The sequence below is a fragment of the Tyto alba genome, unplaced genomic scaffold (genome assembly GCF_018691265.1).
Source record: "Tyto alba isolate M040663 unplaced genomic scaffold, T.alba_DEE_v4.0 Super-Scaffold_1, whole genome shotgun sequence".
NCBI classification, from domain to species: Eukaryota; Metazoa; Chordata; class Aves; order Strigiformes; family Tytonidae; genus Tyto; species Tyto alba.
The window spans coordinates 38230314-38255232 of record NW_024881261.1 but is presented as its reverse complement, the minus strand read 5'-3'; the positions used below and the strand labels follow the sequence as shown (position 1 = coordinate 38255232).

Here is a 24919-nt window from a genome sequence, read left to right as displayed (position 1 = left end):
GAGTGATCTTGACTTAAATGCCCAGAGCTTTTAACAAAACATACCAAATACCATGGTGCGTTTGATTTAATGAAAAAAAAATAAGCATGAGAGATTGTAAAATTGCAGATGAAAAGCATAGAAAATTGAGCTTCAATAGTGCCTTGGTTTTTTTCCTTTTCTTCTGAGATAAGGATATTCTTTATTTTAGGTTTATTATGGGAACTGCCTGCTTTCAGCTCTCTTGAGCAATTGCTACCGAGTGAGCACTGTCTGGGTGAATGTCCCAGCACCATCAGAGATGGAGATTACTTGGACAAAGCGGATGATTTAGTGCTTCTTAGGGCTCAGACAGGGCAAACATTTATGCAGTACTGAAGCCAACAATTGGAGATTTTGTAAAAATCTTTTCAAGCTCAAAAGTAAGCACTGTGGGCCTTGATTTTCATTTTGCTTGATTAAATGATACTGGCAACACTTTCCATATCTATTACGTCTTATGCATATAAAGCTGTAATTAGGACAGGGAACCCAAGTAAGGGCTACATTAACGTCTTGGTGAAAATAACATTTGCAGATTTTTCTCTGCATATGTAACAGAAATTCAGCCCTGGAGATGAAATGGGAACATCAGGTTTGTGTCGGGTGGAAATAATTTTCAATTTGAAATAAGAGCTGTGTTTCATAACAAAATCTTCTGTTGTTTAGAGCTGGAGAAGATAGGAGAATAAGCACTGTTGGCTGGCTGTATTCCATTAAAACTTTCATTTTAAGTCTGTTTTTAAAGGAATCAATGAAACGGTAGTGCTGACTGCAAACTCGGTTTTTAATATGTGCACAGATGAATAGAAGAAGGGTGCTATTCAGATGCTCTAGCTGAGAGCAGCCGAGTTTGTGGTATTTGCCCATAAACCAGGGTGGTGAGGGATAGTCACCCCGTGGCTATCCTACTCATCCAGAGCAGTATTATTATATCATTATCTATGCTTTCCTTCCCCTTGCCACGTATTTCTTGGTTGTGCTGAGAAGTTTTCAGAATCATCTTTAGTACCTCTTGCCTTAATAGATACTAAGCTCTGACACTCAGAATTATCTGCTGAATATTTCATATGCGTCTTCCCTCCCTCTTACTTTCTTCCCCTCCCCAAGTTCACATCACCGGTTCACATTATGAAATCCTGAGCTGTGTGTCGCTTTAATCAGTGGAAAAAGGCAGTAATATATTCAACTTTTTGTAGCTTCAATGGCATAACACATCACACGTATAAGATGTGTTTGTGCAAAATGGTCCCAAGATTCTCATTGCTAGAAGTTAATGTTTTAGCAGAATGGCACGGTGGCATCTTGTGTTGCAAAAGCAAATAAAAACCATCAGATATGACTTTATTTTTGTATTCTGTGGTTATTTGCGGACTGGAAATATTTCAATAGAACAGTAAGAACAGGAAACAAAAGGAAAAAATTGGGCCACTGCTCCCCTGCTCTCTACTTCCAATGGCCTTGAATTCTTTTACCATGCTGTTCCCGATTTCTTTTTTTAAGGCCCTGCAATTGGAAAATTGAATTTGCATCAGTTAGAAATAAAACCTTTATTTCACTAAAAGATGCAGCACCTTTTATTTTCAACAGAAACATTTACCCTTTGCCTTCAATCTTGTGAGCTAGCAAAATTGCTTTGTCTCCTGTAGCTGGTGTGTGATGAGGTGACGTTTCTGTGGTTCAGATTTCTCTGTTGTAATAATGTTGAGATTTGTAGCTCTGGTTTCCCATTTGTCTCTGTTCCGTTGCGTGTGTTACAGGGTATGGTTTGTATTTTACGAGTCTTGACACTTTGAAACTTGCCCTAAACTTCGAGTTGAATATAAATGTTTTGCTCCAGGCTAGCTAAAAAAGTGATTTAATAACAGTAGGGTTTTCTTAGGGAAATTTAAAATTACTAGGTTGGGTTTTGTTTGGTAGTCTTGCTTGTTACTTGGTTTAATTTGCCTTTTAAAATCCAGCTGTGTCTTTCCCTCTGGCCAAATGGCTCTTACTTGCTGTAGTTGCTTGTAAGATCTACCTGCATCTTCCATGACTTGGCGTTTGAGTGGGAGAGTGAAAATATTTCCTCTTTCCTCTTAATGAGTTGAGCAGGGGAAAGGCTGAAAAAGAAATTGAAGAACACTGTAAGAGCAGCTGAGTAAGTAATTGGGATGTGACATCAAGGTGTGTCAGCCGGGTGCATGCCAATGCATAATACTTGTAATTTGCTATATATTAGACAGGTTACATGCCTATTTCAGAGCAGCTAATAAACAACTGTGACAGTTATTTTCTGTAACTTTTCCTGTTTTAAGAAAAAAACGCGAGCAAATCTCTGGTAGAGGGTCAGCGCCAGAGTCCACAACTGGAGATGGTTTGCTGCTTTACTAATGTGGTGCTCTTACTTGACAGGATGTTTCGCCTTCGATTTCTTCCCGTTGCAGCAGGGCTGTCTGCTGTTTCACGGCGTTACCAGGGGACAGCACATCACCCCAGGACCAGGCGTAGGCTCGTAGTGGCAGCTTTCATAGGGACAACTGCAGCAACAGCAAGTGCCAGATTCCTTTGGCAGAGGTAATACATATTTTTCTTGTTTTCTATTTTTTGCCTGGGGACTCATGCTGCTTTAGTCCTGTGGTAGGTACCTGCAGGTGGGTTTAAGATCTGTGGGAGACTTTGTAAAGTGTTACTGCTTGTCCTGCTTCTGCTGCATGGAAGGAATGGCTGTTGGTGACTCCCTGTGGGGGGCTTCCTTGCTGCTGCGAGTAGTTGGAGATGTGAAAAAGCTCAGGACTGAAGAATCTTCCTCTGTAGCTGTCCTCACACGGGCTATTCGCCCTTGGTGGGGTTTGCTGCCTGGCTTCCCCTTGCACGGTGGTGCTTACATGGGTCTGTGGTGGTTGTGAAAAGAGAAATCAGTTGACTTGACCAAGCTGGGTGAAAAAGTCACACTTTGAGGTTCTGGGAAGGCTGCTAGGGACAGCACCTTCAGCCAGGGGATGCTTTTCTGGTTTTCTTTGTGTTCTGCAGACTGCTTCATATATAAAATGTAGCAGGGGAGCAGAAGGGGACAGTCCATCTTTTGGTGGTAAGGTAGCTGCACACAGGACTCTGTGGCTTTTAAGGGCCAGAGACTAAGCATACCTGCTCATGGGCCATGAGGCTCAAAGCTTGTTGACAGAACTGTGGGGAGAAAGGGGATATTTGTGCTTGTCTGAGGTGACCCTCACTTGAACCCTGGGCCCACGCCATGTTAGAAATAAATCAAGAACTCCCTTCTCTTCCCTCAAAACATGGGAGCAGCGTGGCACCAGCAGTGTCACTTAAGCTCGTGGCAGCAACCAGAGTCTGAAAATAAAGTTTTCACTGAAACCAGTCTTACTTTAATTGCAATATTTAGCTGATTTGTATCTGGCTCTCTGCTCACCTGTGTTGCGGCTAGAAGGCTCTAGTTTTAATACAGTGGGAGGAAGATGATGATAGTTGTTCTGGCTGTTCCTAGAGCTGTCAAACCTTGATATCTGCTGAAAGGAGTTTCTCAGGCTGAGGAAGAACACCGTGATCCAGCACAGTGTCATCTTATGCTGCATTTTACTAATAATCTACATTTATGTAGTCCCTCTTTATCCACAGGACCTGAATGCCTCTGTGGGGATGGCCAGGATAATACCCCTTTTCAGGCAGGAAAGAGAGTGGGTTTTTTTCCACTTAAAACATCCTCAGCATGACTGTAAAGTAGGTAGAACATCATGCCCTCTGTAAAACTGTCCCAAAGACACGAGTTAATAATTCCCCTCTGCAGCAGATTCACCCTTGCTCTTAAAAACAAGCAAATTGTCAGTTGTTATCTTTGTCTTTTATCGGCAGGAAGGTGCTTCCTGCAGCAAAGAGCTGCTAATGGTATGTGGAGTGCTAGGTCAGGGATGATTTCAGGGAGTGATTTTTGGCTCCTGGAGTACTTGGCTGTTCCTTGGAGGCCCCTGGGCACTGTGGCCAGGCTTGACCTTGCTCAGCTGAGAGCACTGACTGAAGTCAGATAAAGGAGAGGGACAGCCTCTTCGGAGTAGTGTGGTCTGTGATCTCCCCAGCCCTCATCAATCTGGAGAGATTGACTTGCTATTACAATTTGCTTTTTTCTTTCATTGGTCTGTCTCCTTTGTCTTTTATAAATTTGTAAAGCACTAAATAGAATTGTGCAGCCTTGGAAGTATTCCTTTTCTATATGAGACATGGAATAAATCCACAGTATAGGTAACTGTAAAATAGAAGTGCATCCTGGTTTATGGTATTCATTTAAATAATTACTTGCTGTACAGCTGTTAAATAAGAGGAGGAACAAAACTGGTGTTTGGTGTAGAAAATATTTCATACTGACACCTGTGGAAGTTTTAAACAGACTTTCAAATAGGCATTTTGACATTGTGTTTAAAGAAATGAGGGATGAGGAACTGCAAATTTCCTTTGTCTTTCACAATGTATAAATTAGGTGATTAGTAGAGTTTAAGAATAAAAGTAGATGAATACAAAACATTTGTAATGACATCCTGTGTTATTCAGGTACTTACATCCTGAGTTAGTACAATAAGCCACAATAAGTATCGTGGTAAATATGATGAATTAGTAATAAAAGATAAATATGTAATACATGTAGCCAGGGCACAGAAATCAAATAAGCCAATTGTCACTGAAAATCTAATTTATAGACTACAGAGAGAAATGTCCGTGTACATCTGAGTACTTACACTTAGTAGTAAGCAATTCTGATTTATTAAACGTTGCAGTGGTATTTAAATGGAAAGCAGGTTAGGGAGCTCCTTTGCATAACCAGTTCTGTCAGTGCAGTTACTCTGTCGCAGGGATGACCTATGGTGCTTGTTTACCCTCAGTTAGTGACCCAACTGTGCTTTTGTGATAGGAAACTCCTGTGCTACACAGTCTCTGACAGGTCCAGCAGGTCCTACGTGTGGCTCTGCCAGCACTGTGAAGAATTACTGTCCCTTTGATGGCAGGTGACTCTAACAAGGAATGTGCGCCTGCTAATATTCTGCTTAACCTTGGATGGTCTGCTAATGAAGTTGAGACAATTCACTGCCCTTTGAGTAGGGAATACAGTAAGCAGTACTCTCCTACTGGCTGCCAGTGACATTTTCTTTTAAGATGAGGGATGTCTTTTTCTTGTGTTCTTGTAATTATTTTTCTTTACAGTTAAGGCATTAAGGATGTAATAGAGTGAATCAAGAAGCAGTTGAAAATCTTATGCTTCTTGGGCTAGGCGAGTAGAAGATGATGCAGTGTTGGAGGAAGAGCAGTAATAAAAAGAAAATAATATGACTTGTATTTCTTCTTATAAAATGACAAAGTCTTGTGTAAACACCCCAACTTTTCTCTACTACCATATTGGGAGCAGCGCTGCATTGCTCATGAGTACTTTTAAAACCCCCAAATTTTCTGTTTCAAAACAGATTTCCCATACTTCTGATGATGGTGAACCTTGCTAAAAGGGATTAATGTGGTGGTGCCTGTATTGTGAACTTAGCCTTTCCAGTACTTGGCATGAAGACAGACAGGACTTCTCAGGTGGCTTCAGACGGTCATATGCAGTGTGAAACCCAGCGTATTTCAGATTGATTACATATGATATGCTTTCATCAGCATCAGGAGCCAGTGCTGGCATAAGGAAGCCCACACAGAGTAAGAGGAGAAGTCAAGGATTGAAAAGATACATATACAAAACCCCAGTGATTGTGTGACGCAAGGCAAGGAAGACTTATTTTGTATCTTCCTAAGTTGGGAGGTGGGTTGGTTGGGTCTTCATATTTGATCTGCTTCTGCGTGCAGCCTTCTGCATAGCCATCTGTTGGAGGCGAGTATTGGCCTTGTTGTCTTCACTGTCTCCTGGAGCTCCTGCTGCCTGGTTTTAGTGGAATATAGTTCATCTGAATAATTGTGTGACAGGAGTAGCTGACGCTGCTCTGTTCTGCTGTGGTGAAGAATACTTCAGCAATGCAAGTAACTGAGCTTAGAAGAGTAATGAACTTTACCCTTTCTAAGCAATAACTTAAACTCTGAGGATCTCCAGCTGGCAACAGAAGCAATTAAATATCTGGGCATTGGTATAAAGAACTGAATTAATAAATTGAAATAAATCTTGGTGCAGTCATTGGCTAATCTAAATGAGGCACTAATATATGAGAAGTACTGAACCTCACAGTTTGCAGCAGGGTTGATGTTTATGAGAAATACTCTGTTACCGGTACTCGTTTAAAGCTTGTATTCGGTCTTTGTGGTTCCAAATACCCATTTGGAGTGTTATTAAATGGCCAGATATATTCATGTCATAAACCTTTCTGGCTGAGTCTATGGGCAGTGGACATCTGAAAGCACTTAAACTGGCATCTGGGTGCTGAAGCCTGTCACTCAGTCAACCTAATATTGAATGACATAGGGAAGCAAATATACCTTTGAGGTGCAAAGGAGGACATCTGTCTTACCAGTTCTCTTCCTGATTGACTTCCACAAATCCATTAGCAGTAAGAATAAGGGCAAGACATGTGTGTTGCTCTGGAAGTTGCTTAACAAGTGTTTGTGTCTAACGCAGAGCCCAGTCTTATTTTCCTGCATCCCCTTGGCTTTATTCTATACTCTTCTGCATTTTGCCCCATCCTGTGTATAAGCTGAAGCAATTAAACTTGAGATAGCCCTCTCCTAGTCCTGGTGGTATATTCTCATTCTGTTACAAGCTCTTCTTTTTCAGGCTCCGCTCCTCACCAGCAAGCTGAGCTGTTTAGGTGCTGGCTGCCACTTTTGCAGATTTCATTCCATCTTTACCATTTCTTCCCCTCTTCCTCCACCCTGTATCGACTGCCCAATTGCTTTACTGGAAGATCTTCTGTAGGAAAGACCCTTGGTCTTCCTTGTTCTGCTGACCTTCACTGCTTTTTGTGTTTGGCTTTTTTCCATCGGTGCTTCTGGAATGAATTTTGAAGCCTAGATCAGCCTTTACTTAGCTAACTGTTTAAGAATGCATTGCTTTTTTGCATCAGTGTCTAAAGGGCTTTAGAGTAACTTGCTTAGAATACATTTTTAATGGCAGAATTGCTGGAAATATCTTATGCCAGCTGAAACTGAGACTTTAAAAATCTTTGTTCTAGTAAAACAAAGGAAATCATATAAAACATAGCCAAGAGGGGCGAAACCTGTTTTATAGCTATAGATGTGTCAGGTATTACTTAACCTGATGTAGGAGAGAAAAGATGGGGAAAATGTAGGCATTATCTATGTGAGATTATTTTTGAGAGCTTTGCTCTCTTGTTTTTAATTCTTTGTGAGAGGTAACAGACTCAAGAGACTCTCTTTAGGATTACTGCGCCGAGGGATTTCTCCTAAGGCTTGAAGACACATTGATCTATGAGTGGTGTCTTGAAAGAGCACTGTGTCCTTTCAGGTGGCTTTTGGCTTCATATTATTTTTATCTATAACCATGAGGGGAAAGAAAGAATCTGATGTTGGGGGATTAGCCAAAGTCAAAACTGGACTAGATTAGGAAAATATCTGAACTGCCCTGTGGGGGGAGAAGGAGAGGTATGACCTCATCTGACCTGCAGAGCTTAAAGCATAGGTATTGCCCTAAGCCTGCAGAGCCCTGCCATTTGATCAGTGCATGTTCATAATATCTTATTCAAATGTTGCATAGAAAATCAGAGCTGGGAGTTGTGCAGAGAAGTCAGGTGAAAATGCAAGAAGCTGCTTTCTGAATTGTCTTGGTTTGCTGTGATTTGATAGGGACTACTCTCTGAATTCTCTGTCTCTTAGGGTAAGCGTTGCTTGAACCCTAGATCTTTAATGTCCCTGGAAATGGTACTTTTTAATCTTTTTTTTTTTTTTTTTTTAAATACAGGTGCCCTCTGGTGGCCATGTTCATGCCTGCTGCCTCCCTTTCATGCTGAATAACTAAATATAGCTGCTCACTTTGCCCCCGTCCCCAAGAGCACGTTGGCTGTAGCCATCTGGAAAGCTACATCTCTCCAAGAAGTCACATCATTTGGGAGAGGAGTTAGGAGGGCTAATTTCCTGGCTCGATAAAGGAAGCACAGAAATTGTAAATATCACTTAGATTTGAATAGTTCCCAGTTTGGAAGTGCCAGTGCAATCATTGAGTGGCATGCCTTAAGGGTCTAGTCTTGTCAAGGTTGTCATTTCCTTACAATATTCAGTGTCCACCACCACCCGATGGCCCGTCTGCCTTCTGGGCTGTGCTAAAGGTTGGATCTGCAGGGAGGAAGCAAGGGGAAAAACTAGGGATGGGCATATAACATTCATTAATTAAGGCTTTAAAACAGAAGGTAGCCTAACCTTGAGGGGGGGATGGTTTATAGCTTTTTACTTTGGTAGACTTTTACAGCTTCAGCTGTCTCTTGCAGTTGGCTGTTGCCGAGACTCACTAGTGGAAGCTATATGCTATTTGTTTTGGTGTCTAGACCACATATGGGATCACGTGTTATTGCTGCTCTTGGGGCCAGCTGAAGAGAACAGAAGGCTTGTGAGGTTGAGGAGGCTTTGTTTAATGTAACGCAGCCCATCAGTTTTCGGTCTGCCAAAACAGCTGAGATATTTCATGAGGTATTGGCTGGGAGGGGAATAATGCTATTAAATGCCCTAGAGTTTGTTAGAGCAGAACAGTTTTTAATTGATATTAATATAGACATAGTGGGGAATTCTTCCCTCTTCAACTTGCAGCTGAATTTGTTGGGACTTTAGTTCCAAGAACGTGAGGCCAGACTCTCAGCAGCATGCAGCTGTGTGAACACATCCCAGGCTGGAGAGCAACAAGTGGTACCAGGAATGGCTTTCTCTGGTTTTCCAGCCGTGAACAGCAGTATGGCCTGAAACCTGTCATGTGTTAGCCCTGTCTCTGACTGACCTCCTGTGGTCTTCCCCTGCTGTCTACTTTCAGCTAAAGACCAGGTTTCATGGCAGTGAAGAAATCTGAAGTGATCTCATTTCCCCCAAATGGGATCTTGTAGCCCACATACCTTTTCATTTTATATGGAATATATTTAACTTTCTCTTCCCATCTTTTCTTTTTCCTTATTTCTATAGGGCTGCTTTTCTCCTGAACTGAAGTTGTGAGTTTTTTCACTTGTATGCTTCAGCAGTGATGGCATCCTTTTCACCCATGGGCTTAAGCTTTGATTACCCAGTAAAATAATCTTCAGCAGTTAGTAGTTGTCATTCTAAGTCAGATTTATTTGTATCCCTTGATCTGGCTCATAATTTCAAACTGATAATTCCAGGCTCATACAAACCATCAGGTATTATAAAAAAGTTGTAAAAAAGGGGCAAGAAAAGCTTTTCTGTGTTTGAGGGCGCCTTCAAAAGCTTGTGGCGTTGGAGACAGCTTTGCCTCCTTTATTATTCCAACCCAAGATTTTATTGAGAAAAAAAAAAAAAAGATTTCTTATATGTATTTAAAAAAAAAAATCTTGGAAAGAAATGCCAGTGAGCGACAGCAGTGAGCTTGCTGTCTTTTTGGGGGCACCAGGGATAGAGAACAAGATGTCAGCTCTGATCTTTCTGGGCTCATGTGGTCATCCTACCTCATGCTTCTCACCATTTCTGCCAGCTTCACGGCTTTATTCAGTTACCTTGCTTTGCTGGACCGCCTGTGTGCCCAGGAGCAAATACAAGGGGACTTGCAGCTGTGACTGAAAGCAACTGCCATATTTTTTGGGGGGTGGAAAAAGCTATCGAGCTTGTCAGCCTTCAAAGTACGGTTTGGATCAAGGGAGGTTCAAGTGAGCAGTTCATTTGGGAGGTGAGGAGCGCAGGCTCATGGCTCTGCTCGGTTCTCTCTGTGCGTGGCAGATGTAACCGAGGCGCTGCCAAGTGCATCCGTCAGGGCTGCAGCTCAGGGGTACGGTCCCATACCTCACTCGGGGTGAGCTCTGCTTGGAAATGTGAGCAGTGCATCCTGGATTAAGAAATCAGCGTATTTATAGTTGATGAGGATATTAGGGTAGTGTCAGTAGGATGCCTCCAGTGTGTGTCATTGGGGTTGATGGCCTTTGTGAAGCAGTTGTTTTCCTCTGCCGGCTATCAGGGAGTCATCTCTAAGGAGTGGCATGTTATCCCACCTGATCCAAGTTAGCTGGTGAGACAGACCTAAAACCTTTTGGGTTCATCTTCTTCAGAGCAGTCCTCTTCAAGGGGCTTGAAGCAGAGGTCCTCACACTCCGGCCTGTCTGTCTGTGCCCACATGCTGGTGCCAGTGCCTAAACTGGGCTGTGGAAGAGGGGAGTGGGAGGGAGGGAGCGTGAGAAATCAGCTAGCCTGCTGCCAAGGCAGGGCTGGGTGCCTCCAAGCTAGTCCTGACAGGCAGCTGTCTCACCTATTTTTAGCAATTTGCTGGTGATGGAGAGAGCAGTGATGGAATCAATCCTCTCTGACAGCTGATTCCAGTGTTCTCCTGTCCCTAGCATTAAATGCTTTCTGTGTATGTCTATGTGTGTATGTATACATATGTATGCACAGGTTTCTCCTTCACTCTCCAATGTGTAAGTTTCTTCCCTTAGGATGTCCTTAAGCATGTGTCCTGCATCTTATGTTGTCTTCACTGGGCCAAGAAAACAGTTCTGCAGCAGCTGTTTTATATTTATTACAATTATCTCACCACCTTCTTTTCCATCTTTTTTATATCAGTCTGACTGACTTAGGTCAGTTGTTCCCACAGTGTGTTCTGAGCCCTTAACCATTCCTGCTGCTCCCTGTCAGATCTTCTGCAGTTGGTCCAGCTCTTCCTTTCTGAGTGCACCGTCAGGAGCTGAAAGCGTTTTATGGGGGGACGTTCCTGCTGCAGGCTGGGATGGAAGGAAGGACGTCCATATCTCACAGACTATGCTGCTGTCTCCTTATGTTCTTGGATTTAATTTGAGCTATGGCTGGTATCCAGAGCTGTCTCTGCAATCTGATTGTTCACGTTCATCTCTGGAACCTGTCTTAATTTCAGTGTGTTCGTTGCAGTTCTTACCACAAATTCATTGTGCTAATTTACATCAGTGTCAACTACTGTGAAAGATGAGGAAGGAAGGAAGGTAGTTAAGAAGTCTTGTGAGTGGAGTGACATCCTGAGAAATTGGGCTGTAGATCTTCATCATTTCTGGTTAATTTATCATTAAAGTTTCAGATAACTAATTTAGTCGCCTAATATAGTTGAGCTGGGGATGAGAAGGGGGCTTCTCACTGAAAGTACTCCCGATCCCTGGGGTGTGCCTGGTGTTATGAACATTGTGTCCGAGCTTGCTATTGCACTTCAATATGAAAGCCCTGATGTTTTAAGTGGCTTTTAAGCCTTGGTTGGGTGTCTCCAGATGTTTAGGTACAGGGAGAATGGCAACTCTAGTTAACTGAAGAACACATCTGTCAGGCAGGATTTCTCTCTCCTGCTTCTTGTTTGGTAGCAGTGTCTTTCCTGACTCCTGAGTGCCCAACTTCTTGTTAGATCTCCTACATTTCCTTCTGAGACTACATAGCATCTGATAGCTAAGTAGTTTTGTACTGCCTTCAGGATTAGAATAACACCACTGTTATCTCTGGCACAAGGCTTTGTTATTTTAGCACACTGTTCTGCTTTTGTCACTCAGAGAAGAGAAATAGTTTCAAGTGAGGGATTGTGATTTCTTCAGTTGGAAGACCTGCAACTGTGGAATATTGTGCCAGTGCCATGGTGTGAGTCCCAGGATCCTTTGAGGATGTATGTCCTATGGATGCATGCGTTTGGCTTTTTTAAAGAACAATTTGCCAAGTGAGAATTGAGCACTGAGTAGTCCTCTGTGGTAGTTAGGTGGTTTTCTTTGGGGATGATTAACCTAATCTTATGTTTGATTGTTGACTTTCTCCAGGGATTCAAGGAAGAGATTACTAAGTAGGGAAATATGGTCTTTGCTTCAAATTCAGGGAGGGGAAAAAAACAACTGAAGAGACTGGGAGGGTTGAAGCATGGCAGCTAGGGTCCAGAGCAGGCATGGTCCATGGAGAGAGGCTGTCAGCTAGTCTTTGCACACAGTGAAGGGAGTCTTTATATTTTTGTTTCCCTTTTGTGCGGAAGCTGTAGCAACAGGCATGCCATTGGAAAGACACTCTCATCAAAAAAAAAGGAGGTGGAGAGTCTTCACTTGCTGATGGCAGTCCGGCAGGATGGATATTTCTGGAGCTATGGGGTTTTTTCCAGCTGTACTGACATCTACATTGAAAGACTCCTTTATGTGGGTGCAGTATGGAAGATGCAGTTGTTGGAAGCCGAGGATTTCAACAGAGGATGGTTGTGCAGGATGTAAAAGACACAGAGTGGTAGGTGTATGTAGAGAGCAGATCCTTCAGTGGTTAATTCAGGGAGTAGTTTGGACTGTGGCCTGGAGGTGAGGAATAGCAGGTAATGGTTTAAAAACTTGTTTGAGAAGTAGACTTCTAACTCTGCTTTTATTCTCCTAGCTCAATTTGCCTGTATGCTGGGATGGTGATCTAACTGTAGAACAGAGTTAGTTACCTGGATAAACTAGAGGGAGGGGGGAAAAGGCAACAGTATTCAAACTGCCTACGCCTGTATTGCTGTAGCCAGCTGGCTTGACAGAGTGATGGATTGAAGGAATGAGTAGGATTTGCTGAAAATGTTTGATTTTGTATTTCATCTATCCTTTCCCTGCTTTGCTAGCTGTCAGTCAAGCACTACAGGAGCAAATCTTTACTGATACAGCTATTCTCTGGCATGTTTAATATGGAATAGCTTGGTTGTTTAGATAAGCAATCAATTTTCTACTGCTGTTCCATCCCCAGGACCTTTTCCCAAGAGATTCTCTCAGAGCTACTGAAGACTGGTGTCCTGCCTACACAAGGGCTTTCCTTGTCAGTGCTGTTGGTGTAGCCTCAGCCGGCAACAGCTTATTCTAGCAAAATGTGTATCAGCCAAAACCACAACTCCACAAGGATGTGCCAAAACTGATTAAACTTTCAGGAAAGGCTTTAGGAGAGGTGCCAGCGTGGACTTCATGCTCCAAGAGACAGATCAGCTGCCTGGCTCTTCTGGGGAAATAATTTCCCGATCTTAAGATGCTTGTGGAGGACTCAGCTTTGGATCCCGTGTCTGAAAGTTTGGCTCAGTGGAGGTCTTAAAGATGGTGCTTTGCTGTAAGACTTATTAAAATATATTGGCAAATAAAACCTTTTCAGAAAGGAAAGGCTGACACGTTGGACTCCATTTCGCATGAAAAGGCATGATTAGTGTGGCTTTTCACCAAGCATTTGTGTATTTCATTAAATCAAACCCTTGCGACAGAGTTGTATTCTGTCCCAGCGTGGACTAGAAACCTCTAAACTGCTTTAAGCCAGCCATAGTGCCAGGGGTTATTGCATTTCAAAGCAGTGCTGGGATCTCAGTGGTTGTTCAAGTGCTTTTGGTGCTTTGCAGAAGTACTTGTCACAATATGAACAAAAGGTAATTTGCTTTCATCATGATTCACTCAATTCTTAAGTATGCTCTTTGGGAGTTTATTCTAGAATAATGAAGTTCTTGCTTCCCATCAGTACTGTGGAAGGATATGAGTTCTTTAGTCCTTCCCCATCTATCCTGTACTTTGACTGTTAGTGAGTTATTGGATGCTGCTAAGGAGTGAGTTGTCTATTTTTTTTTAGCATTTAAATTAATTGAAGGAGCACCTACCCTCATCTCTTCTTGGAACATGATGTGCTGAGATTGCTGCACAGCTGTGTGTTACTGGGGAGACAGGTACAGACTCCTCTTGGTGTTCCAGGAAGCTGGTAGGATCAAGTATGTGTAGCCTTTTGCTTAGAGCTTGGGAGATTTCAAAAATCTTGTTTTGTTTTGGGTTTTTTTTCCAAGGCAGTCTTTTTTGAATAAACTCACACAGTGGTAAATGACCGTGTTCACAGTTACAGGGAATACCGAAGTACCACCAGCTTTCATCTGAAGGCTGGCTGCTGGCTAATGAGCAGCACCTAACTGTGTGCGAGCCCTGTACCCTGTGATTAGTCGGAAATAAATCACTAGGAATGCAAACTAGAGGCAGCTTCACTTAAGTTATAAGCTGGCTAGGATGTTTGCTTGAGCTGTTTGAGTCCTTTAGAAAGAATTAATTTTGTCAAACCATTCACTTTGTTGCTTGTGACATGTTAACGTATCCATAGAGATTATATTTGCACTGATGTTAACGTGGTCTGAGCTCTGTCTGTTTATAAATCGCTTTACAAGTAAAGCGTTAGAAAGCCGTAGCATTGTTTGGATTATAGATTCATCATGCTTCTCATTTAACCACCCTATTGCCAGTTGCAAATCTGCGAGTTGGTCACAGCTTAGACTGAGTGATTTTTAGTATTGAGTCTTGGTCTACAAACAGGGTTGCTGGAAATCTTTGTATTTGAACAGCAAGGAAAAAGGGGGGCTTTGCTCTGCCAGAGGTGTATTTTCAGCTTGAGGATAAACAACTCCAGTTGTTGTCAAATCCTGTGTAGCACTGGAGTTTAGAAGAGTCATTGGTGGAAGAGGGAAATAAAACAGCCTGTCACCTGCTAGAGATAGAAAATAAATCAGTTGAGCTGAAACAGAGAGGCCATTCTCTCTGAATCATGCAGTGCTGATGGTAAAACACATTTCTGTCACTTTTATATAAATCTTTTTGGGGGTAGCAGGGGTGGAATTTAGCGCTAGGGGAGGTACGGTATCCCCTTCCCGATCCTCTATCATGCGTAGTTTTAGGGAGAGGGTACAGTAATTCACTGACTCATTTGCTCTGGTCTTCTCGGACTAGGAAAACTTATTGTGATTATTACTTCGGGTTTGGGGGGGGTGGTGCTTGTGTGTGTGTGTAGAAATTTGATTACAACAGGCAAAAGCATACAATATTCCAAGGAGATTGATTGCTTCTTTGCTTTGCAGTCCTCCGTGCTGAACTGTAACAAGTGTTTTATTCAGGGGGAGCCCTGCAGGGCTGTCTTGGTAGCCCTGGCACCCCCCTCAATAATTTCCTAAACCATTGCTTTCTTTTCCCTTCTGCAGGGCTTACGCAGAAGACTCATCCTCTGTAAAACACGATCCAAGGACAGAGCCGAGTGAGAAGGTGAAGCACGAGGAGGAGGAGGAGGAGGAGAGCAGCGGCAGTGAGGGTAGAAAGGCTGTTGCATCAGGCAATGAGGAGGCCCAGCAGGAAGGGAAGAAGAAGAAGCGTTCTGGGTTCAGGGACCGTAAGGTACCAAACTTGGGTGTGTTACACTGCAGTGGAAAAAGGGAGAAAACTTGCACAATGTTTTATTCAGACTGTGGTACAGCATGTGTATAGAGTCTGGCTTTTGCTCTGTACTTGTCTTTATTTTCTAAGGGACATAATTGTTTTGGAAACCTACTTTCTTGGCATGTTACCGGGAATTTTTTCAGGTTGAAACTTGTTATTTGGGAAGCACAGTACACTGATCCTCTGAAATGGAGACCTCTTTTCCCATCTCCAGTTGGATGTCTGAGAAACCACTCTCTGAGAAATCAAAGCTCCTGCCTTGATGGCTGTTAGTATGGTGCATCCAAAGTAGGGAATCATTGCAAAAGTTTTAAAACCATTTAGGGCATTCAGCATGTTTGTCTCTGAGTTTATCTGTTTGCCTGTGACCGTACTTACTGTGTGTAAGAAGAAGTAGAGGATGAGCGTGGAAGGGGCGGTTATAGCAAAGATGTACTTCAATTTTTCTGTTAGTAATTCTATGTAAACATAATTGTTGGAGTACAGCCTCGCTCAATATTCATGGTTAGTTGTGTCTCTCTCTTGGTGCTTATGCATATTTATTTTTCTTATCAGACACATTTTTAAGAGGAGGAAAGCTTGAGTAATGAACTATACTGTCAGCCTGTGACCTGCCTTCCCTGTTGGGCAGTCCTGAGACCTTTGGGCTCCTCAGAACTGTCTGACAACTAGTTTGGTTCTATCTGTAACCACACTATAAGATGCATGATTTGGTCTGATGGAGAGTCCTATAACTGAGAGTTGGCAGACAGCAGTATTTTATTTTTTAAACCTGTCTGGATGTCAGTTTTATTGGGCTGTGTTTGATGATTTAATATCCTTGCAGTGCCAAAGAGGAGAATGGGAGTATATGCTCTTCACAATTCCTTTCTGTATGATTTGCTTCTGATAATTATTTTTAAGTCCATATCCTGGAGTCTGCATCTCATTAGCTGTTAAATTGTGGATGGTCATATAGAGTGGCTTAACAGCTTTTAATAAAAAATTAAGAACTGTTTCATTTTGAAGTTGTTGAATCATATTCTGTTCTTGGTTAGAGTAGATTACGCAGCTTGAAATTTCAAGTGCTTTGTGGCATTTGGGACTCTCCAAACTCTCCCTGTTGTCACATGCTGATGGCAGCTCAGTGAAGTTATGTAGTAAGATATTATGCTGAGATATACTCAGTTGTCCAGGAATATGGGGGTTTGGTTTCTGCTAATTTTTTTGGCAACTGGGTGTCAGGTACTCTGACGGCTTCAGCAGAACTTCAACTCTTGCCCATACCACTCAAGAAAAGCAAGTTATTTTTTCCAGTGTCAACAGATGGAGGCAGGTTACAAAGAGCAAGGAAATGATGCACCTTCATCCATATTCGTATTGCTAAAAACCATGCAAGTGTCATGATCAGTTTTTGTCTTATATGTTTTTTTTGCTTTTGAATAGGGAAGCCAGAGAACATTTTTTTGCAGGCGAAGACTTTTATTCCAGTTGTTAGGAGACGTGCTTATGTTGACCAACTCTTTCCTTCCCATACTAGGCAGGGAGGAATGTGGCCATGTTTTCCAAATAAGACACAAGCCAGGCGTGGAGGGTGCCCAAGAGGTCTGGTGGGAATGACATGCAGCCTGGATCCCTTCTCAGTCCACAGCCTGCCTTACTGCTACCGCGCTCGACTTGGGAGCAGCAATTTCAGAGGGGAGAGCACTGTTTAAAACAGACCACACAATCTTTTTGATGACATAAGGCCTTCTCTAAGAAGGACAAGGACCTGTTGAAGACATGGACCTGTTGGAGAGAGTCCATGAAGAAGGACCCGGAGCTGCTCGAGCGGGGCCAGAGGAGGCCACGAATATGCTGGGGGGGCTGGAGCAGCTCCCCTGGGGGGCCGGGCTGAGAGAGTTGGGGGGGTTCAGCCTGGAGAAGAGAAGGCTCCGGGGAGTCCTTCGAGCGGCCTCCCAGGGCTTAAAGGGGGGGCAGGAGAGGGGGGGAGGGACTCTGGGTCAGGGGGTGTGGGGATAGGACGAGGGGTGATGGTTTTAAACTGAGAGGGGAGATTTAGATGAGGTCTAAGGAAGAAATTCTTCCCTGTGCAGGTGGGGAGGCGCTGGCCCAGGGTGCCCAGAGCAGCTGTGGCTGCCCCCTCCCTGGAAGGGTTCCAGGCCAGGTTAGACGGGGCTGGGAGCACCCTGGGCTGGGGGAAGGGGGGCCTGCCTGGGGCAGGGGGTTGGGACTAGATGGTCTTTAAGGTCCCTTCCAACCCAAAACATTCTGTGACTCTCTCCCACCTTAAGACAGAATATACCTTCTGCCACCTGAATGCCGGTGCTGCTTTTGCTTGGTTTAATGCAGGATGTAGCTGGTAGTCTCCCAGGTGCTGGGTTCTGTGTTTGTTTGAGCAGCTCTGTTGTGGGCTTGGTGTTTGATCAGCAGTTGCTGTAGTGAGTCATCTCAAGAGGTATGTTTGAATGTTTCCAGCTCAGATAACAGAGGAAGGAGTGCCCCAGCTCTTGACTCAAAATCAGGGCTGCTCCCAGGATGTGCTGCTTCTCTAATCAGTTGTGTAGAACCTATGGAATTCTTGACTCTTCTATATGTTTTTTTAAAAACAAACAAACAGTAAAACCCCTTTCCAACTCTTCCATATTTAATTGAAAAGTGTGGAGTTTTCCTTGAGAAAAAAATAAAGCTTAACTGAAAGTGTTTAACACTTGTTTGTTATCCCAATGTTGCTTTTAATGAAGTTGACGATTAGTGGTGAGATAATAAATTAGGCATGACATTGCTATTTTAGGTAGTGATTCAGTGAAGAGGAAGTTGAATTATAAATCACTCTGCATCTGCTGTGGCTGGGATCGTGTGTGGCTGCTTCCAGGGCACATGTTGTCTTGCAGCCTACGCAAGGTATAGGTCCTGACTGCATAAGGGAGGAAAGGAAAAGATTGAGTGCTTTTATAGTTTGAAGGCTAATGAGCAGTAATACATGATGTGAGTGGGCTCATGTTAATTTGCTAAAAGAATTTCCATGTAGCATTAGGACTGCTTTACCAAGATCTGCTTGCAGTCTTTGCTGGGTCCTGCAGGTGTGCTGTTTTAAGAGTGTTAGTCATGCTATGACTTCATTTTAGTGTGCATTATAGTAGGAAACCCAAAGAAAATGAATCCTAATTAAGTTATCCTGCTGAGATATGTGTGGTGGAACTGGGCTGCCAGAGTTCCCTTTCAGCTGTACCGTCAGGGAGGCCCCAGTGGTGCTCTGGAAGTGAATTGAGATGTTAATTTAGAGCTTCGTTTTCATGTCTGCATGGGATTTAATTTTTTTTCCTTTTAACCTGAGGCTTAGCAACAATGTTGACTGTCTCAACAGCAGCTTTGCTCTTGTAGAGCAGTAGGGATTACTTTCTCATCTTCCTCCTCCAGTACATAGTCTATAAATAAATGCCAAAAAAGGACTTTTCCCTTTTTGTCACATAACCTTTCTGGAGGCCTCTGATTACATAAGGCTGCAGTTCTGGGGGCAGGATGAGAAGTTTTGGCTGGTCTCCACCGCATTGAGGACTGGTGTGTACTGGGGCAAGGCAGCTGCTTGGATTCATGCTTTGCCATGGAAGTATTCTAGAGTATTTCACAGGTGAGAGGTCATGGGAGGAGAGGCTTTCCTGGGATGATTTTATGTCCAGGTTATTTCAAAGCAGTGTAAAAAAACCTCGCAAATGGTGGTGTGTACACCCAAATACATACACGCACATGTTTTCATTTCCACATTTCAGGGCACCAGTATCATCTCCCGCTTCGTGTTTAGCACCCAGTGTTGAATTCGTGAGTTGTTCCCATCTGCAGGGCTGCGGCTGTTCCCTTCTCGACCTGACTTTGTGTTGAATCCAATCTGGAAGTCAGAGGGATGGGTAGTAGTTTTTGCCAGCTGATTAGATCATATTAGCGAAAATGAGGTAATTGTGAGTTCAGCTGTGGGCAAAAGGTACGAGGTGTTGCTGCATTTGTTCATTTCTTGTAGGGAAGCTTGAGGAAGAAGTGTGATTTTGGTTATGATGAAAACAGCCAGAGATACTAAACAAGCTTTTTAGATTCTACTTTTTTTGGTCTAGATTGAGTTATTCAAGACAGTTGTTCCTTATTATTTTTCAGCAATGTATTTGTCCTGCAAATTGTGGTTTTGTGTATGTCACAGCTAACTGCTGGAACTCGAAGGGATGGAAGTAATTAAAACTGACAGTAGCTTCCTGTGAAACTTTGAGTAGCTGTACATAATGATGTTCCCTTCTGGATCTGAAACTCTGATTGCTTACCAGGTAACACCTATTTCTTATACTGCAGTGGGCTTAGAGGAGCTGCTTTGAGCTTGTATGGAGATGCTAGGTCAGGTCAGCTCTCTTTGGCTAGATGTTGCAAACTTTGCATCAGAAGATGATGGTCGTTAAAACTCCTTAATTTCCTGCTTAGCTGTATGATGCTGCTCTGAGACCTAATACACAATGAGATGGTCAGCTCTCCACCTGCTGCACGCTTAGGTAAAGGCATCCAGCTGCTTTTGTTAGAGGAGAGGAAACCCAAAACCACTTAGATTTATTGTGAAACCACAGACTGCATGGGTACAATCCTCTGGGTTTGCAGATCTGTGTGGGGTTGTTGTGCTGGATGCTGAGACAGGAGACCTGCTTTTTGTTTAGTCTGTGTTGTTAGTAACCTTTTTTGTGAGCCGTGCCACATTGCTTTGGGAGCTGTATGTGGCTTTTGAGCAACAGACACCCTGCTCTCGAGCCATGTATTCAAAATGGCATCCTCATGAGTGCCTGGCAGTTATCTGAGGAAGCTTTTCATTTTGCAGTATGCGTGGATAAAATACAGAATGGCAAATGATCTAGAAAAGGGCCATGTAGTAAACGGATGCATCGCTTCTGTGCAAGTGGTAATCGTGGTGGATTTGAGGGCTCAGCGTGGGTCTGAGTGAGGTGTGGGAATATTGCTGCGTGCAAAGTTGTTGAAGCAAAATGTAGTCTGCTTACCATCAGAAAATCAGGGGCCTTGAGGATTATCTCAAACTTGGGGTAAGAAAGAGTTGGCAGTGAAGTTGCTGGACTGGTAAGGAGGTAAAGATGTCAGGTGAGCAACAGCAGCAATGCCCATACTCCAAAAATGAGAAGAAAAGCATCAGACCTGTCAGTAGCACCTTAGCAAGATCTGAAAATGTATAGAGAGGCAAGATCCATTGCATATGTGAAGTTGAATGGGATAAAATGAAACATGGTTTTATTGGCAGAAACGTTGGGGCTAATCTCTCTGGTGCAGCAGTGGAGTTGCTGAGTAAGAGAGGTGCCACTTCCCTAGCTGGGTTGAAGGAAAGCATCTGATCGTGCCTTGCTAGAAATTTTTGCACAGACTTGGAAAATCAGGAGTAAAGTCAAGTCTTGGGCAGACAAATGTTCTACCTAGAAAGCAGGCTGTGTTGAAAGAGTGTCATAGATGGAAGGAGCTCCTGCTTGTTGTCTGTGGTGTCTGCTCTTGGCTCCAGTCCTGGGCTTCATACTGTAGTGGATTTTAGTTGTCTTGCTTGAAGGTAAAAATACTTAACTATGGTTTTGGCTGATCAAGTTGGGTGGGGTGTTGCTGGTGAAGGAAGGAGTGAGATACAGGCCTGCAATCAGAAGTCGAAAGATGACTTTGGCATAATAAGTTACCACCAGCCAGGTGGGAGCTGTAGACAGACACATGCAGCTTGGCAGCTGGAAAGTGCTGGGAAAATGCCTGTTGTTTTACTGCCTTTGGGCTGATAGATGGCAAGTTGTCACTTTTCAATAAAACAATTGCTCTCAACTCAGTGCCCTTACCTTTGTAAGACCTTGTGAGCTGAAGCAATAAAAATGGGACTAGGTTTGTTGATTATAGATGCAAAGATTAGTAGCAAAAGGGACTAGGAAAAAAAAAATTCATTTGTGTAGGTGGCTGCTGGAAAGAGGGAGCTGATTGTAGTAGTTGATGCAAGAACATTTCTGAACTATGAAAAACCTATGGTGATGCTGACAAGTTGGGGGGGAGAATGCTTTAAGTACTGTCATGATAGATAATATAATCTCCGGTTGCGTTTGCTGGAGATCTGACCTGGAACAAATGTAGAAGAGAGGCTTTGCTTTTTCCTAGTTGCTTTACCAAAGCCTGGCTTGCGGGATTAAAAGCCGTTGGCTTGTTTATCCTAGAAATATGAAAAACTAGAGAGGGTGTTTTCTGTCTGATAAACATTAGGGTGGAGAAGTTGTCTGAGTTAAAGGACAAGGCTGAAACAGGACCAAAGCCATAAATGATCTACAGCTGCCTTGGCAGTGCCCTTGATCTTGCCTCTTCTCTTCCAGCAGATAGTTGGTTGGTTTTTTTTTCTCCTGTGGCTCTTGGCCAGAAGTACTGAAGGTTTCAAGTACATGATGGACTGCTAAACATGGCATATAATGCAGGAATAAAAAGCTGAACCAAGAAGGGAAGTGTTCTGCTCTAATACATAATGAACTGTGGGTCTTTGTGCCTTGTTCCTCTCTCTTATGTTGTCATTTTGTTTATAAAAACTTTCTGTTCTCTTTGATTAATTCCAGCTGTGTGTTGGGGGAGATGGTTCTAGGTACAAAATAATTGCTGCTGGCAGAGTTAGCAAGTGGCAGATTGGTGGGGAGAGAAGGACTGAGTAAAGAATATTTATGCAGAATTTTGCCAGTGTGATAGAAGAGAGGAAAAAATGAAATTGGGTGACTGAGCAACCAGCTGTGGCTCCCAAGTAATTTTTTCTAAGACTCAGCTTGAAAGTAAAGGTTTCTCCTAGCTCTCCAAGACTTTTTTCTTCATTTATTAATCACAGATTAGGTCTTCGAACACTGTGGTTAAAATGTTGAGCTGCTTTAGATTCACAAATGTGATGCTAGTGCTTTTTTTTTATGTTCGTCTTTAAAAGCACCTTCAGGGATTTTGTTAATTTGTTTTTCCTCTGCCATCATCAAGAGTCAGAATTCATCAATACTAAAGACTCTTAGTGTTTGCTCTTCATCCTGGGATGTCAGGAGCTGATACTTCCCATTTTCCAGGTAGTTAAAAGGCTGAGGATATAAGGGGTTTGGGCCCTTTCTTTTGAGAGTCGTGTTGCTGCATACAACTTTGTTGTCCTGTGGCAAAACCCTTAGAGGACTCTGGGTGGCTGCTAATGAAGGTGTTGGGGTAGGAACTATGCACATCTAATGCTGGTTAAATTTAATTTCCAGGTGATGGAATACGAGAACAGGATCAGAGCCTACTCGACACCGGACAAAATCTTCAGATACTTCGCCACTTTGAAAGTCATAAATGAGCACGGTGAATCAGAGGTTTTTATGACACCGCAGGATTTTGTGAGATCGATAACACCGAATGAAAAACAACCAGAAAGTAAGCAATGTGGGTGTAGTACTGGGAGAAACTAATACAGCAAAGGGGAATAAACTCGCCAGTCTCTGCTTACCTGATCTTCAAACCTCCCATTGAACAGTTATTTGTCAGGTATCGTTCTTGTTATGCTGAGAGGTACAGCACAAAAGAGGGGCTGCTGTCTGATTAGGGTGCTGCCGCAGTCAAAAAAAAAAAAAAAGCAATGCCCTCAACCCACACGTTACAGCAACGTGGTGATGCACAGAAGGATAGCGGAGATAGAAGGAATGCAGGAGGGAGGCAGAAAGCTGCCAGTGCAGCCGTGCAGGAGCCCCGCTTGTCCCGCCAGCAGAGCCTGCAGCGTGTCTGTGCCAGCTTGAACCCGGCTGACCGGCAGCAGCGCGGTGCTGCCAGAGAACAGCCGTCGTTCAGGCTCAGAAGCGTTGGTCGTGGCATGCTGCTCGAGAGCTATGAAGCTGGGCTAGGTAGGGCTAGAAAGTGCCTCCTAAAGCCATCTATCCCATCTCCAGGCTCCAAATGCAAAATTAACCTAATTGCTTCCATGTTGCCTGAAGAGCTATTGCAGCAGATCTTGTTGGGATGAGCCTTTGAAGAGCAGATGAGATGACTTTCTTGCATACTTAACTAGTGAAATGTTACCGTCACCTGAAGCATCTTAAGAACTGCTCACAAACCTTTGAAAAGAAGTTGCTTTGGCAAGGAAACCCTCAGAAATAAAGGGGTCCAGGCAGCCCCATGTGCCTGGGTGAGCTGTGCTGCTGCTGGTCAGGGTGGGGCTCACCTCTGCTGGCTTCAAATTCCCTGAGGATTGCAGGGAAGCACCATCAGCTGTGGTACCTGGGGGGTTTGGTGGGCGACAGGAGGTCTGGTGCTGTTTGTTCTGGTCTGGAAAGCTCTGTTCTGAGCATTCGGTCAGAGGTTGGGTTTTGTGAGGTGGCGGGAGGATTTTGCCCCTCCTCTGTTTTGGAGGAGATTGGTGTTTTGGGTGAGATGTGGGAAATCAAGTTTCTTGGTCTCCTACAGTGTATCTTGAACAAAACAGGCTTTTGTCAAATTAAAACTCCTCTTTTCTCTGCAGGCATTAGTGAAGAACCTCAGCCTCCAAATGTTAACTTTTTGAGAGTGGGGTTTATGTACAAACTGTGAACTGTTTTGATATCTTATATGACAGCTGCTAAATAAATACCAAGTAGACTTGTGTTTAGAAAACAACAGTATGAAGTGTGTGGGGGAGGGAAGAAAAAATAGTCCTGGCATTAGTGTTATGCATGTCGGTGAATTGATATTTAAGTTTTCATCAAGTCCTGAAACTGGCTGGTTTTCATATAAATTACATGGTTTCATCTTTAGTGAAGAAGTAGTTTGAGCAATAAACAGAAGATAATGATGAAGATGCTGAAATTGTGTGTTACCATTTTATCTGTCTAAAGCTCCTTGAATTGGTACTTTGAAAAGCAGTAGCACCTGGCTGAGTGCGAGTCTTCCCGTGCAAGTATTTTCTTTTTTTGTCAGCCATCTTAAAAATAGAAAACATCTTACGTTTAATTTCAACACATTTGATTCTCTTTTACTACTTGCATGCAATATATGTGCTTGGTGCATTTTAAAGTATGCACAGAAAAGGGGTGGAAGAGAGTGCTCAGGAAACACCTACTTTGGAGGCAAGCAAAGGTGACTAATGGGAAATAATTTGTCAGTCTTAGCCACCAACTTTCTATTGTAACTATTACTATCCTGGCTAGGTGAGCTGCTTGAATGGCCCTGTGAAGCCTGTCGTGCCTCTAAGTGCCTGCAAACGCTGCCAGTCAGTGACCCAAAGCAGCCTATAAGGGAAGAAAACTGCTGTAGTGATGCTTACAGGTGCTCTTGGAAAGTGGAACGAGTCAGAAATGGAGCTTTGGCTGTCCATCAGCAGGCAGAGCAGGAGCGTGGGCATCTTGCATCTCATTGATTTGAGTATCTGTCTTGAGGAGCGTCACAGTCATGGACTTGCTTCTAAATGAAGCTGCTGCTAGGATGGGTGTTCCTTACGAGCGCTGTACGTCATTGCAATCATGGTAAATAGGTTTTTGATACATAACGAACAGCAGAAGAGTAAAACACGTAATGTTACAGTGAAGTTAAACCAGCCATAACCTTGTTCCCAAATGTTTTAGAAGCTGGTAGTTACAAAAAATAATAATAAAAAAAATTGGTCTGATTTTAAAACCAGAAGTTACAGTAGG

The 24919-nt window shown here is 43.2% G+C and overlaps 1 protein-coding gene across 6 annotated transcripts in view; it reads left to right on the top strand.

Moving 5' to 3' along the window:
- The window catches only part of MICU1 (mitochondrial calcium uptake 1), a 111605-nt gene that overhangs the window by 11713 nt on the left and 74973 nt on the right, over nucleotides 1-24919 (top strand). For all 6 annotated transcript variants that reach the window (XM_042788528.1, XM_042788525.1, XM_042788504.1 and 3 more), the window contains exons 3-5: nucleotides 2413-2574; nucleotides 15065-15254; nucleotides 22532-22694. In XM_042788528.1, coding sequence (XP_042644462.1) covers nucleotides 2414-2574; nucleotides 15065-15254; nucleotides 22532-22694 — 514 coding nt within the window. In that variant the 5' untranslated portion in view covers nucleotide 2413. The remainder of the gene's footprint in view (nucleotides 1-2412; nucleotides 2575-15064; nucleotides 15255-22531; nucleotides 22695-24919) is intronic.